General features: G+C 43.0%; 1 protein-coding gene across 2 annotated transcripts in view; it reads right to left on the reverse strand.

Annotated features, from left to right (window-relative positions):
• Window positions 1–16,156, reverse strand: part of LOC131077960 (ABC transporter B family member 29, chloroplastic) — a 239,394-nt gene that overhangs the window by 196,942 nt on the left and 26,296 nt on the right. For both annotated transcript variants that reach the window (XM_058015560.2, XM_058015559.2), the window contains 3 exons: window positions 11,706–11,792; window positions 11,440–11,547; window positions 10,913–11,182 (listed from right to left, as the gene is read on the reverse strand). In XM_058015560.2, the coding sequence (XP_057871543.2) occupies window positions 10,913–11,182; window positions 11,440–11,547; window positions 11,706–11,792 (465 nt within the window). The remainder of the gene's footprint in view (window positions 1–10,912; window positions 11,183–11,439; window positions 11,548–11,705; window positions 11,793–16,156) is intronic.

A 16,156-nucleotide genomic window follows, 5' to 3' on the forward strand; every position in this document is an offset into this window, starting at 1 on the left:
CGGCAGGGCGTGATTGTCTTGCCACCTCCATGAGGACTACTTTATCGGTTGGGTACCGCGGAAGTCGAAGGGGGGCACCATCGAAGCCAGCTATTCGGATGTAGGAGAACCTTGGGAACTGAATGAACCAGGCCCCATACCTCTGCACTAAAGTGGTAGCTTGCTCCGAGAGCCTTATGTGTAACCCTCCCTGCATTAGCCTGACTAGGCGCATTGTGAAGGCGTCATTGACGCGTTCGTACTGACCAACCGCGTAAGCTGGGCTGCTCTTTTCCCTTTGAGATATATCCTGGTAACGCAGCTGCGGGTAGCAATCATAAACCTTCACCTGACCAGGCCCATTCCCGATCTCACCTTTCATTATTAACCCTGGCAGTGGCTGGTTCTTTGCAAACATATAGACCAAATAGGAGGTCATCGTGAAATACTTCTTTGTCTCGAGTTCAATCAGCTGCGCGTGGATGTTATCACTTATGATCTGGGCCCAGTCAAACTTAGACTTTCCGGCAAAGACCTGCTCTGTAAAATAGAACATCCACTCTTCAAAGTAGCTGGACTTAGGAAGTCCCATGACTCGACTAAGTAAGGTGACCATGTCCCCATGTTCATTATGACAGTCACTCCTGGGGGTCTTTTTCACAATCCTGGTGTTCGGAGGCCTTTTCTCTTTGAACCATTCTTCGTTAATCAATGCCCTGCATCGGGCCGGGTTCATATCATATGCCCCTTGCGCCTCGTCCATTGTTGTAGCTATGGGATTATTTGGAAAGGGGATATCAAATGCATCACTGATAGCCTCAGGGGAGAAGTCGGCGATAGTCATATCTTCCAGAAGCACTAATCTGGACTTTGGTTCGTAATGCCGAGCAGCCTCCACTACTAATTCATAGTTCTGGATTGCTGGAGGAAAACCTGCTGCTTGGGCGATACCACTTTCCACCATTTGCCTAGGCCTGCCATATGCGTTGGGCGAGAAGACCCGATCCCTGAAGTCCTGAATATCAATGTGGCCAAGGTCGGTGTCACCAATGTTGTCCCAGATGCTCTGGACCTTCGACTCTCTTAATCCTCCCCTCTGATATTGATACTTCATTCTTTCAACTTTCTGCGGGATGTTTGATTTGGATGCTCGTGAGGTTTCGGCTGCAGCGGGTGTTTTTGATGATTCTGCCGTCGATTTAGGCATTTATCCTGCACAGCCAGACACGGATTACAAGGTGATACAAGAACGATAATGGGGGTTAGATAATAACAGAAGTGCTTCAACAGACCGGGATTAGTTTAAATATCATTTTGGCTAACAACTTGATTAACTTTAACAGCATCATATTCCTGAAGATTTATGACTATGCATTATCACTTTCGAATTTTTTGGATTAATTTTCAACAGAGGCAAAACATGAGAAGTTTGAATTTGAAAAGAGATGCAGTTTCTGGCCAAACCTCGGGAATGAATCCTAAATTTCGGATGTTCGAATAACGCTTTATAAAAAGGAGATGCAGACTCCAAGCATTTCAAATTTGGCGCATTTGCCTATTTGATTTACACATTTTAAATGACCATACGCGTTAAAGCGTACTTACCCGATGGGAGCGAATGACGAGAGATTGCCCGACCTCGTTGCGCGAAGCGAACGGACGATCCTGCAAAATTTGAATCCCAACGGTTATCCTTCCTATTTAAATTTTCGCGGTTTGGAGGATGAAAGAGGATTTATCAATTTCACATGGTTCTATCTCTAGCAATCTGAATTTTAAATGGTTGACGGGAGGGTAATGCGGCGTCTTACCTCCTTGTTTTCCGGATTTGAGAGCTCTTTCAAATTTTGAATTGCATTCTTTCTAACTTTGGATTTTGACAAATTTGGAGGCTTCGGATTTAACTTGGCTTTACTCGGTCTGCACGAAATTCGGAGCTTGGACGCTATTTGCAACCATGGAGATCTCAACCTGCTCGTTCAGCTTCTAAAAAAAAAGAAAAAAAAAACCTTCGCACTTCCCCTTCGCGGCTTCGCGTTAAAAAGCTTCGGCTATCCGTTAAAAGGGTGCGGTTTGCGCTAAAACTGGCTTTGCGAACTTCGGTGGTTTAATACTCCGTTTTGTGCTAAAACTGGCTTCGTGGTTTAAAGCTTTGCAGACTTCGGACCTGGGGTTGGAAATGTGAGCTCCATAACTTCACTCTTCGTTAAAGGGTCCGAAACTCGGACTTTCGGACTTTCACCTCCGCATTTTTTCTTTGCTCCCCGCGTTTTCTTCTTTGCTCTCTGCGTTAAAACTTCGGAGCTTAAGTTGGAAGTAATGAGCGCCTTAGGTTTTTAACTTTGCCTTCGCAAAAGTTCGGACCTGGGGTCCGAAGATGATCGCATTATGTTTTGTTTTTAAACTTCGGAAAAGTTCGGACCTGGGGTCCGAAAGTGATTGCATTCGGTTATGTTTTAACTTGCCTTCGTTTTTAACTTTCACTTTCGCCAAAGTTCGGACTTGGGGTCCGAAAGTGATCGCACTATGTTTTTAACTTGAACTTTCGCCAAAGTTCGGACCTGGGGTCCGAAAGTGATCACACTATGTTTTAAACTTCGTTTTTTAAAGTTGAACTTTCGCCAAAGTTCGGACCTGGGGTCCGAAAAGTGATTGCATAATGTTTAAACTTCGTTTTTTAAAGTTGAACTTTCACCAAAGTTCGGACCTGGGGTCCGAAAAGTGATTGCATAATGTTTAAACTTCGGTTTTTTTTAAAACTTCGCTCTGGGGTCCGAAAAATGCCTCGCGATATATCTTTTATCTTTGTTTTTTAAAGTTCGGAGCTTAACGCGTTAAAAGACACCGCAACCTCGGACCTAAGCGCCTTTTCGGGCTTTTGGACCCTATGCATCCTTTTCAGAACATTCCGCCTTCATTAAAAATTTCGGGCCTGAGGTCCGAAAATCGTTCTCCTATATTGGTGATCTCGGGGGGGGGGGGAAATCTGCTCCTTGGAGAAAATCTGGAAACTTACACAGAATGTCGGACCTTCTACCAACTTCGCCAAACTCCACAAATTTGGACTTGGGAGGCATCAAAATACCCAGGCGCTAGGCCGAGCAATTTGATCCTTTAGGAGGCGAAAATCATCTGCCCGTTCCTCGCAAGGGTCGGGTAGCAAACTTTATGCAATTGGCCTTATAGCTCTGGGTTGGCGGGGTCCGTTGGTTCTTACCATCTTACGCCTATCCACGGCAATCTTTTAAAATCTTGGAACAAAACTTTCGGCATTCACGCCCGAAAGCCAGATCAGTCAGGAGGACTCATTGGTTCGTTACTCCAACGTCGATCAGCTTATGGACTGGTCACGAACTCGCTCGAAGAGATACGAGAAACTCTGCTTGGATCCTCGGGATAACGATCAAAAAACTCAAAACAGGAAAGGGGGACCCTGTCGGTGACAGGGAGCGTGTGCAACGCACAACAAATGGCGACTCTGCTGGAGAAATGCTCCCAGTCATTTCGGGGACGCAAGTTCGGATCGAACCTAGAATCTCTGGTTAACCACCACGATTGAGAGGAGAGAAGGAGAAGAGTCTTTCAAAATAAGATAATGTGAATAGTCAAATCAAACCACATGCAGATCGGATTAACTAGTGTGTGCAAATGGAGTTCATTCCAGCCTAGAAAAAGTTGTGGCATCAATGTTTCACTGTGTCGAGATGTCCAACGGGCTAATACTCCAAAAGCAACCTGGATAGAGCCCCGCTGCCAGCAAGCGTCTATAGCTCCGGCGGAGTTATCGCCTGTTAGCTCACAGAGATTGCTCTGTTTCCGGCAAGAAGGTTTTACCCCTTTTTTCTTTTTTATACCGGCAGAGATGCCTGCACTCCCTTTTGCCAATTTTACGTTTAACGCTTGATTTCAGAGTGCTTTGATCGATTTCCTTTTCCTCTTTTTTTTTTTTTTGGCATAGTAGGCAGTGAAGCCTACGCAGGATTGAGCGTAACAGTGGTCGCTGAAGCATAGCCACGGACCTTTCATCGATATAGCGTCCCTTTGATTGGCAACTGATTGTATGCAATTTTAATATGTGTTTGTGCAGTAATCACGATATCGGGGTAGGTTTTGACTAGGACAAGATTTTGTAGAGAAAGGTCATCTAGATCTAACCGAACGTATCATGGGGTGCTCCATCAATCAAGAGTCTCCCCGAGCTTGGATTCCAAAAACAGATGGTAACAGCAATCTGGTGTCGCACCAACGTTGTACATGGCGAAGGCCTCCTTCAAGAAAATGACAGGGGTCCCAAAGCAAAGCAGGAAAACAGGAAACTAAGCTAAGACGAAAGGAAAACGGAGCCACTATTCACAATGAAAAGGCTTAGGGAAGCCTATGGCTGGAAATAATGCTTGAGGAATTGACCATTCACGGGCAAGGAAACGTCCTCGCCTGTTAGGGTCTTGAGTCGGAATGCATTTTCTCCCAAAATTTCTGAAATTTGAAAAGGACCAAGCCACAGATTGTCAAACTTGTCGTGCTCTCCCTTTCTTTCATGAGCTTTGTCCCAACAAAGGACAAGATCAGAGATGCGAAAGGCCTTTACTTTTGCCCGTCTGTCGAACCAATGCTTGACTACTTCTTGGTGTTTGGCAAAATTATTTATAGCGTCGTCTCTTTTTCCCTCTAAGTATAACAGTTGGGACAACCTGGCTTCTACAGCGTTATTGATTCCTAGGTATTCGCCCATGAACTGCAAAGTTGGTATTCTCAATTGTATCGGGAAGATGGGGTCAAGACCATATACTAAGTGGTATGGAGAAGTTCCAATGGCGGCCTTGCATCGGGTACGGTCTGCCCAAAGGGCAAATCGGAGTTGGGTGTGCCAATCTCTCGGATTCTTGTCTAGGAGCCTTTTAATCACACTCAGGAGGTTTTTGTTTGTGGATTCCGCTAAACCATTACCTTGGGGATAGTAGTTAGATGAAAATTTTAAAGTGATCCCTTAATTGAAGGCCCAATTTGAAAATTTTAATGACGTGAAAGCAGAACCATTATCACAGACTAGAGCGTGAGGACAGCCAAAACGTGTAATAATATTCTCCTCTAAAAATTTAATAACAGCATCAGCATTGCATTGTTTCAATGATTGAGCTTCAGACCACCTTGTGCAATAATCAGAAGCGGTTAGAATGTACCTGTGTTGCGCAGAGGAGGGCGGGTTGATTGTACCTATGAAGTCGAGCGCCCATTGGCCAAATGGTTTTACCTCTATGACTGGTCGGAGTGGCATAGCTGGGGTTCGCTCCCTTGTTGCGGATACTTGGCACACATGACATTTCTTTACATGTTCGTGGGTGTCTCGGAATAAGGCAGGCCAATAATAGCCTGCCCTGAGGATTTGGTGAGCCGTTGCTAGGCCTGATCCGTGGCCGGTTCCGAACTTGGTATGGAACTGCTCTATAATCTGGCATGCTTCATCCTCATTTACGCACCTCAGGTAAATGCCCTCATGATTTCTGCGGTATAAGACGGCACCTTGCAGCATGAAATGGCTACTCTTCATCCTTAGTGCCCTTTTCTGCACTGGGTTGAGGTGTGATGGGCATTTCTGATTAAGAAGGTAGAAAATTATGTCATCATACCACCTGTCTGGAGAGACCTGTTCAATCAGATACTGTTGATGTATGATTCCTGAGCATTCAGACGCGAGGGTTTGCGTCAAGGCCTGACCTCGTACCAGCTTCATAGGCTGGATTTCAATGTCATATTCCTGAATGATGGTCACCCATTTGCCTCTCCTTTCTCCTAGCTCAGTTTGCATCAATAATGTCTTCACTGCAACATCTGGTACTATGGCATATATCTTACTCCTAAGTATATAATGCCGGAACTTCCTGATGGCTTTGACTAGCGCATAGGCCTGCTTTTCAATGTTTGGGTATCTTAGTTCAGCCTCCTTCAACGGAGTACTCATGAATGCTATCGAGTGCTCACCCCTTTCCTCCTTTTGCTGAGTTAAGATTGCTGCACAGGTGTGCTCGGAGGCGAAGGAATAAATGTAAAACGGCCTTAGGTAGTCAGGGCTTACCAGAACCAGCGCCTGGATGATTGCTTGCTTGATCTCTTCAAACGCCCTTTTGGTTACTGGGGTCCATTCTATCTTGGCGTCTTTTTTCAACATATCGTTGAGAGGGCGAACTATTTCGGCAAACCCAGTTATAAATTTTCTAACAAAATTTATCTTTCCGAAATATGACTTAAGTTCCTTTTTACTTGCAGGGAGATTGATTTGCAGTATGGCCTTGGTCCTATCAAGGTCAATTGCTATGCCCTTTTCTGAGATAACATGGCCGAGGAGCTTGCCTTCGGTCACTCCGAACATACATTTCCTTGGATTTAAAGATATCCCGAATCGACGACAGCGCTGGAAAACCTTTCGTAGGTCATTCACATGATCTGCCCTTTGCTTGGAGAAAACGGTCAAGTCGTCCATGTAGACGATGATGCAGCGACCTACAAGGTCTTTGAATGCAATGTCCATGGCGCGTTGAAATGTAGCCCCTGCGTTGATCAAACCAAAAGGCATTCTCCGATAAGCAAATATCCCCCACTTAGTGGTAAATGCAGTCTTAAGTCGGTCCTCGTACTCGACCATTACTTGGTTGTATCCGGAGTAACCATCTAGGAAAGACATCATCTGGGATCCGTTGACCATTTGCAGGACTTCATCAAGGGAGGGCAGCGGGTAGTTATCCTTTTCTGATGCTCTGTTTAGATTACGGAAATCGACACACAGTCTGATTTCCCCGCTCTTCTTTCTTACTGGGACTAGATTAGCGACCCAGGTAGAATGTCGTACTGGAAAGACGATGCGAGCAGCCAGCAGCTTCTTTACCTCTTGATATATTAATGGTTCGAGGAGGGCATTCACTGGACGCTGTCTCTACCTGAAAGGTTTTGAATCTGGCTTGAGGGGTATGGTATGAGTTATCACAGATGTATCATAGGTTTTGAGATCCTCATACCCCCAAGCGATGATATCTGGGAATTCCCTCATATTTTTGAGGATTCCGTCTCTTTCTTGGGGCGTACACACTTTGCCAATCAGTACGTTCTTTTGATTTTCTTGCGTGCCGATATTGATTTTATCACAGGCGCCTCCTTCTGCAGTGCCTTCTTTGCGAGACTTGAGCTGGTCCCAGTCGAAAATTCGTTCTAACTGCACCATACCTTTGGGAATCGTATTTGTTCTAAGATTCAAGACCCCCTCTATGTCGATCTCGGCTTCTTGGGGTTCTTCCTCATCTATAATCTGAGTTGCAAACACATCTGAGCTTGTAATGAAGTCGATGATGTTTTTGTCATCATCGAACACCTGAAAATTAGTAACGTTGTCTGGGACTGATGGAACTGAGGCTAACTCTACTGTAAATTTCTTCAAACTTTGCATTGATAGTGGCTCAAGCGTGCTTGCGGCCTGGGCTAACGAATCAGTGACCTGGTTTTGTGACCTGAATATGGTCTTGATGTTGAAAGCATCAAAGCTTTCCATTATGTCCCATACGCGATTGCGGTAAAGGCTGAGCCTCTTGTCATGGCAGGTGTATTGTCTTCGAACTTGCCGGACTACTACTTCGAAATCTCCGAAACAATGCAGGATCTGGGCTCCCTTTTTGGTGGCTAATAGCAAACCGTGAATTAAAGACTCGTATTCTACTATATTGTTGGTGCAGTGAAACTGTAGCCTATAGGAAGCTAAATAGGTTTCACCAGTAGGGCTTATCAGTTCTACCCCTGCTCCAGCCCCTCTCTTGGATTTAGAGCCATCGAACCTTAAGGTCCAAGTCTGATTTGGGCTGGTAACCTTGCTTGCTGTGGTTGCCGGACCTGTAATTTCATACTTTTGCCGCTCAGGGGGTGTGGTGACTTCCGGCCTGAGAGTATGAGTTTGTAGCACCTCTGAATGTCTCTTGCATGCCTGACTCAACGCTGCCCTGCATAGTGAACAAGTTGTTTCTGAATGGGCAGCATTGTGAACTCTGCACCAACTGGTTAGGAGCAAATTCGCAATAGAATCTTGATAGTTAAGCTGGGACGCTGGTCCTTCACATTTGCAAAAGAATTCCCTGAGGCTGCCGAATAACTCACCTTCCTCTGGCGACGGGGCCTCCTTGTCATAACTTTCTGCAATTTGCTCGAAATTTTGGACTGGGTTTGAGCATTGTACCAATAAGACTTCGTTCATTGACCCGACGTCTGCCCTATATGTGCCCAGGTCTGATTCTAAGAATAGGGTTTCATTAGCCTGATTATATTCCGTAATCATCAGCTTGAGCCGAGGTTCGGATTCAATCCGGATCTGATTTGCTACCCCTCTCCATGGTAGCCACATATGGGTGAAACTAGAATGCAGCCAGCCGTTCAGGACGCGGGTCCAATCTCGGCTGAGTAGCATGCCATAGGCCCCCGGGATGTCCACCACTTGAATATCGATGTACATCTGAATGCGTGGATCAGCTGTTAGTTGCATGTGTATGTTGTTTAGCTTGCCCACTACAGTTACTTCAGATTTGTCCAACTGGGTAACCTTTCGGTTAGTCTTGGTGGGGGTCAGGCCTAAAGCACTACATACTGACAAGGACATAACATTAGCTGAAGCTCCCGAGTCAATGAGGCAATTGTGCAAGTTCTTACCAAAGATTCGGAGAGTTAATAGGAAAGGGGGGGGTTCTAGCTTTTCGGTGAACAAGCTTATTGTAGGCTCCGATGGTAAGGTATCATTGTTCATGATTGAGATATCCTGAGTCCTTCCCCGTGCACGTGCTCCAAAGCCAGCCTCCATAGGTTGATCATTTTGGAACTCAGGTGGTGCAGCATAATTCACTGTTGCACCCCTAGGAGTTGTTGGTCCTCTCACCTCACCACTGATCTTCTGGGGTTGTCCTTGTACTATTCTCTGTCCGGAGTGGTCGTCCATCCCTTTGGACTGAGTCGGTGTGGGTTCCTTAAGACTATTCAAGACCATGTCCCTGACTTCGGAGACTTTCATTAGTTCAAAAAAGGGTAAGTTGACTTTCATCCTTTTGAATTCGTCTGCCACCAATTGGCCTAGCCTAGCAATCTCTATATTGCTGGACGACCTATCACTGGAGCCTGGATTTGTGACGGTAATTGGCTGGCTCTGCGGAATGAGCATTCTTGGCTGGGGGGGGGCCTTCTGGGACTACCCTTGGCTCGCATACTGTTGCGATGCCTTTGGATAACTTGGGTTATTACTAGCATTCTGATCGGGAGGGACCTGGATGTCCTTGGGAGGTGTGGAAGTGGTGTAGGGGCTGCTGTTGCTGTTCTGGTTGTTGTTGTTGTAATATCCCCGATTTGCGCGCTGGTACTGCTGAAATGCATTTACATCGACGGGCTGATTCAGGTCGGCCACCTCATTTTCATCCTGATTGGGGAAAAAAAATGGGGGAATGTAGGTTTCTAGAACAAGTGCAGTGTCATACCTTGGTGACGGCACTATTTCAAATCCAGAGGGAGGGAGCACTAGTTGAGGTATTGTGTTCTCCACCTCCCGCTGGAATATGCTGGCAGCGACCTGAAATTCGTCGCATTGTAACTCTGAGTGCTGGTTAGTGTTGTGTAACCTGCACCAGTTAGAAAGCGCTGCCTCTGCCAAAAATACCGTATCTGTTGGCCTGTTTTATGACACTGGCGGATTGTCGAGCGGAGTAGGCACTCCTCCGTTGTTGGGATGGGTGTTCCATGTCCTTGCGGGTCTTTGATATCCTTGATTCTGGTATTGACCCTGGTGCTGACCCTGCTGTTGGTTCCTTTGATTACTTTGCAACTGATTATTCTGATTTCGCAGATAAGTAACTTCAGAGGACAGCCTTTTCATTTGGTCAGTCAGTTCCCGCATTTCAATGCAGACTTAGTCGGCAACTACCTCACCGACCCTCACTTCACCGACCACTGCTCGTTAGCCATTTGGATCCTACGTGTCGTCCTTCGTCAGCTTCCACCTCAGCACAGTCCACTTTGTCGGTTCAAGCTTGGTCACCGACCAAAAACATCCTACCAGTATCTGCCTTATGCTACCGGTCTTCTTACCCAACTGTTCACTGGGTTTGTCTGTGTTCTTCTTGTCTCTAGCCTGCTTACTGGTGGACATGTTGTTACTGCCTTCATACCGATAACATACCTTTCATGCCGATCATGCTAACTTACCAGTGAACCACCATGCTAGTAACATCTCCTGCATACACCTTGCATACATCGAGCTTACCGGTAACCATCCATACCAGTGACCTATTAGACATACCGGTTGACATCAAAGACAATACAATGCCAACAGATTTAACGAACCAGGCTTTTAATTGGACTTAACTAATTAACCCCCGCCCCCACCCCCTCTTTAATCGATCTGATTTGTTCTTCATTATGACAGCAATACTTTTAATTATATCACTCTTCACATCTAAGGAAGGCTTTGTGCGATTTGTTAGTAATCCAGTGGGGTTATAACACATCAAGCTTTCTCACCACAAGAAAACTTCTTTTTGCAATTTGTCATGCCTATGTCCTTGGAATGGGAGCAGTACGGATAAGGACCCTAGTTACAGGATCCTTGGGTTGGTCTTTCGTGTATCTCAAAGCCTCTAACACATTGTTGTTTCACAATATGGTGACCTAAATTTTAAATACATTTTTCTTAGCTCAGAAAAAAATGATTCCACATGACGCCATACCTTGTATGTCTCACAAAACTGATATAAATCATACAAAATTATCCTAAGAGGCAAAAAAGCATATATAGAATAAGTGTTGAACACGTTCAATAGAAAACTTAACGTTATCAACAGAACGTTTGTGAAAGAACTACTTAATAAGGGAAAAAGATGAACAATTCTCACCAATCTACTTCTTTATAAAGCATGTGCAGTACCTGGATGGGTTCAACCAAAAGAGCCAACGATGTCACAAAGGATACCATATCAGCCCCATTAAAAGCACCACAAGATATAATCCATGATCCTGCCAAGACCAAAATTAATGCTGTTCCTGCATAGGCAACTCCTACAAGTTCTGGAATGAATGCTTTCAATTTCTTTTTGCTGAGATGTGCATTTCGGTCAGCCTCAGCTAATTTTTTAAACCGCCAAAGTTCACAATCTTCAGCATTATGAGCCTTTACAATGATCATAGCTGGAAGCACCTGAACAATTCCAATGCATGATACAAAGTTAATAGCACATGCAACAATAAACTATATACAATTCAGAACAAATGCATCACTGAAATGGATTGCATTCTGGAATTGTTTACAATTGCTCTATTGTTTCATTATCATTATAAGTTGTGTTCAACATGTGATAAGCATGCCAGAAGAAATAGTTTTAGAAATTAAAATAAAGAAAATATCATGGCAATTTATACTTCTCAGGTTTAATAAAAGTTGCTAAGATCAATTACCTCATTTAAGAATGAAGAAATCCGAGCAATGCTATCCTGCCCTTTCCTAGATATATGGCGGAGCTTTTCCCCAAGAAAGGCAATAGAAAGAGATGTACAGGGGATGACCTGTGCCACTCCTTAAATCTAGTTAACTCAGAATTGCTTACGTTGGTAAAGAGTGTGAAAGGATAAGAGCTTGGGAATCTTGTACAGGGAACTAATCAACAGATTGGGTGAATTTGGAAATAACACATACAAGAAAAATAACTGAATGATCAGCTCACCGAGATTGTTGCCATAGAAAGAATGGGACTGAGAAAAAACATGCGGAATGTCATAGTAGTTAGCTGAAGTGTACTTGGTACTAGAGTCTGGAAACACAAAATCAACAAATCAAAATCAAGTTTTGAACAGCTTAGAAAACTAGAGACCTTAACAATTTGTAAAAGAAACATTGATTTCTATGCAGTAAAATAATAGCATTTCAATGAAAAAGACATTAGAGTAAAATAATTTTATTTCAACGGAAAAGACATACAAAATCTAATGGCAGTTAACTTAAGTCTAGTGAGCAGTGAAGTTCATACACATTAGACCAACCACACATGCTTGTATTTTCTGCATACAGAAAACCAGCAAGCTCAACCTTTATGCTCTTTCAGGAAGTGCGAGTGGTGGGCATAGTGCAGCCAGAGCAAACATGTTGGTCAGTACAAATCAGATATTTGACCAAAACCTATTCATTCCTATTCATAATCTAGAAAGAGCTTCAGGTCATGCCCACTTCCAATCCATGCCACTTGTATAAGACAAATAACTCATGCTGCATTTTAATAAAGCTTATATATAAACAAATCTGCAGAAGACTAACATGAATACCTAACAATATCACTGCATGGAAGGCATTAATTATTCATATAAAAAAATGTCTACTGAATAAAAATAACAAAACATGCCTTTGTGCCATAAGAAAGATTCCTGTAATCCTCCAATATCAATGTCGATTGCCTTTATAAGTTATAAATAAAATGACAGTTCAGATTACAAAGCTGACATATTATAACCACCTCTTTATCCATTATTCCATTACAAAGAGGAGATGGAAGCATGTCAAGTTTTCATTTAGTTGGCTTGTGTAACAGTGAAGGCAATGATTTGGGATGATGGTGGTGCCTAGCATGTGCTTCAAGCAAGTGGGTATTTCAGAAAAGAAATTAAGAGACATTGTTTTGTGATGTGGCAATGCATTTTTTGTGGTGCACCAATCAAGACTTTGGTAGCAGGAGGGGTTTTCAACAAGTGGCAAACCATGGCCTTGTGCTTTGAGTTTAATAGCAGAACAGAGAAAAAAATATTCAGGCTTAAGGCAAAGAGGAAGGTCGATTAATCTAGTGGATGAAGGAAGGCTGGATGGTCTGAAAGTTGCTGATAATTTCATGGATCACATCTCGCACCAGATTTTTAACCTAGTGCTTAGTATCTAGATGTTTCATATGCTAGGGATAGCAAAGGAGATTAATGAGAATCAATTTTCCATGGAATTCTTTTTTCTTTGGTTGTTGTATGACCTTGTCCTATTCTACAAACTATCCCTCAAGTACAAATCTCTCTTTGATATCATACGACCACCATCACTTGGCTATACAACCTCCTCCATCAACTATATGCCTCAACACAACACATCATTTCCACCTTAAAAACCCTTGGATGCCAAAGTGATAGACCATACAGCTGCTGAAGCACATTCCATTGCCCATCATATGCAATGTCCCCTTCTTCGATCTAAGTGTGCAGAGCAAGCCCTTTAGCCTATTTCATTCCCGTAGGCTAATTCGGGGATTTTGTAAGAGAATAATTTAATTAATTAAATAAAGTTGCCTCAATTGATTATCTTTCAAGAAACTCATATTTAATTAATCATGTTATATTATAAGGTGACTTAAGTGGGGCTAAAAGTAAAGTAATATTAAGTCACTTTATGAGGAGTCATAAGGTTTATTATTTAAAGTGAATTTTAAATTATGAACTTCTCAAAAGTTCACTAGCACGATATAAAAGGAGATGTGAAAGGGCAAAAGGACATCTTTGGTCGTTTTATATTTTTTCATTGTGAAGATTGGACAACTTTGTTCAACTCAAACCCTAGAACGAAAACACTGAAGGTATATGGTTTTGGAAAAGTGATTACTTCCAACTCAAATTTGGAGGTGGATTCAAACAGGATTCATAGTTGCACTAAAATAGATGAGTGGACATCTTGAGCTAGATTGCCATATATTTATGAAGTCACAGGAATTACAGTCAACAAATTTGTAGACGTTAGCAAGCAAATATAAATTTGTAAGAGATGCCATTTTAATATGAACTGCAGGCAAAACAATTTGTGTAAGATTTATCACTTTATAATGTTAAACATTTCATGTTTAAATCATCCCATAGTCCAAGAAGTATTGATTCAAAAAAAAGAAGGGGCAATTCATATTTTGGAGGCTTTAAGCCTAATTGCAGCATACACGAGGAAAAGGAGGCATGAGGATTTGTGGGGCCCTCTAGACTAACCGCTACAATTGACGCAAGACACACATGGGTTAGAAAAGGCTATTGCAGCATTAATAGAAGGGATTAAAGATCCCTAAGAACCTGTCATACTGTTGTGACATATTCACACATCGCCCCATTGCAAATGGGGACCCCTACTTTTTGCTTTATGGGGTTTGCTTTCTAGGTTTTTAGGGTTTGTCTATTAGCCTTTGCATGCTGAGTGTTGCCAGAGGGATCACTAGGATGGCAAGCTCTGCTTGAGCCAGGGTGAGTCCACGGGGCCCCAAAATTAGGGTTTCTTTGAGGGTCTTCCTTAGGGCCTCGTTTTGCTCTTGTTGCTAATTGTGTCTTGCTTGGTGAGTGAGTATCATCCTTGAAGGTCTGAGCTAGGTCAAGTTGGTGAGTGATGAAGTCTGGAACGTCATCCTAATCTTCAAATGCCCTGAAATTTGGCTAAGTCTGGAATGTCTTCCTGATCCTGAAATTTGACTAAGTCTGGAAAACTAAAGAATCCTCCAAAAAACTAGATTTTGCATTATAACTCCTGAGGGTCCGAAACCACTCTCAAACATCCTGACAGCATATATGGAATATAACTTAAAGTATAAGAAAGAAGAAAGATATAAGGAAATATCACTTATACTTAAATGTTATATTCCATACATGAATCCTGACGGAGAGACCAAAATGTCAAATTTCGCTCCTGACCCTTCCAAAGGGTAGAGCGAAATTCTCCATACGACATTCTACATTGCCCAAAGTCATGAACTAGCTCATTCCCAGGCATTTGTGAAGGCAAAACACTTATTTGGAGTGAAGAAATGTGAAAATGAAGTCAGGATTTGAGCCCAAGGATGATTTTCGCTCCTGGCCCTTCCAAAGGGTCCAGAGCGAAATTCCAAGAAGGCACCTATTCTTCACCTTGTTTGCACTAAAAGTCTTGTTCCTTAGACATGTGGTGAAGGTTTTGATATGTTCTTGCCTAAGAAGTGTTTGAAAGCATTAAAGGATGAAGATTATGACCCAAAAGGTGAATTTCGCTCCTGACCCTTCCAAAGGGTCCTGAGCGAAATCCACTTTTCCTCCACTTTGCTCAAGGATATGACCAAGATTGTTGACTTTTGAGGCATAGTTGATAAGGTTTTGATGCATGTTTGTCTTAGAGAGGAGGTTGAGACTTTGAAATGGCGAAAATACACCTGGGAGGAGAATTTCGCTCCTGACCCTTCCAAAGGGTCCAAAGCGAAATCCTCCATTTAGCCTTCTTTTGGCCTTAAAACCTAGTTTGACCTTGCCTAGACCTAGTTGGATGATGGATTGTCTTGATTGCGATATAAGGAAGTTGAATGGATCAAGTTTGATGGAAAATGAAATGAACTTAGGTGAGAAACTAGCCAAGGATAGGGATTTCGCTCCTGACCCTTCCAAAGGGTCCAGATTGAAAATCCCCTTAAACCTCAATTTCTCAATTATCAAGGCCAAGTTCATAGCTTCTAAAGCATGTATGGAAGTGTTTGACATGTTCTAGCCTTAGGGAGTGCCTTAAAGTGGAGGAGATGAAGGATTTTGGCTTAAAACTTGAATTTCGCTCCTGACCCTTCCAAAGGGTCCAGAGCGAAATTCTTGAAAACACTCATTTTCCCTTTAGCCAAAGTTGGGACCAAGATGGAGATGCAAGGAGAGTAGTCTATGCTTTCCCCCCAGAGAAGATCAAAGAAGGAAAGATGAGCAATCAAGCCCAAAACATGATTTTCGCTCCTGACCCTTCCAAAGGGTTCAGAGCGAAAATCTACCTAGCCCTCATTTTTCTTCCTTGGTTGATCAAATTTTAATATCCAAGGCATGTTGAAAGGAAGAATGGACATGTTTTTGCCTTTGGGAATGATTAAAAGCATTGAAAAGTGAAGATTTTGTCCAAGAATGGAAATTTTGCTCCTGACCCTTCCAAAGGGTCCAGAGCGAAATTTCCCATAAACTTCATTTCCTTCTTTGTTTGGACCTACATTATAGTATTGAAGTGATGAGATGTGAGAATGTGAAGGATTTTAGCGTAGAAGGTGAATTTCGCTCCTGACCCTTCCAAAGGGTCCAGAGCGAAATTCCTTACAAACCTATTCTTTTAACCTTGCTCGGGCTTAAAACTTTGTTCCTTGGGTGAAAAACGATGAAATTTTATCTTGTAAGGAAGAATGAG

Source organism: Cryptomeria japonica, chromosome 5 (assembly GCF_030272615.1).
Source record: "Cryptomeria japonica chromosome 5, Sugi_1.0, whole genome shotgun sequence".
Taxonomy (NCBI): domain Eukaryota; kingdom Viridiplantae; phylum Streptophyta; class Pinopsida; order Cupressales; family Cupressaceae; genus Cryptomeria; species Cryptomeria japonica.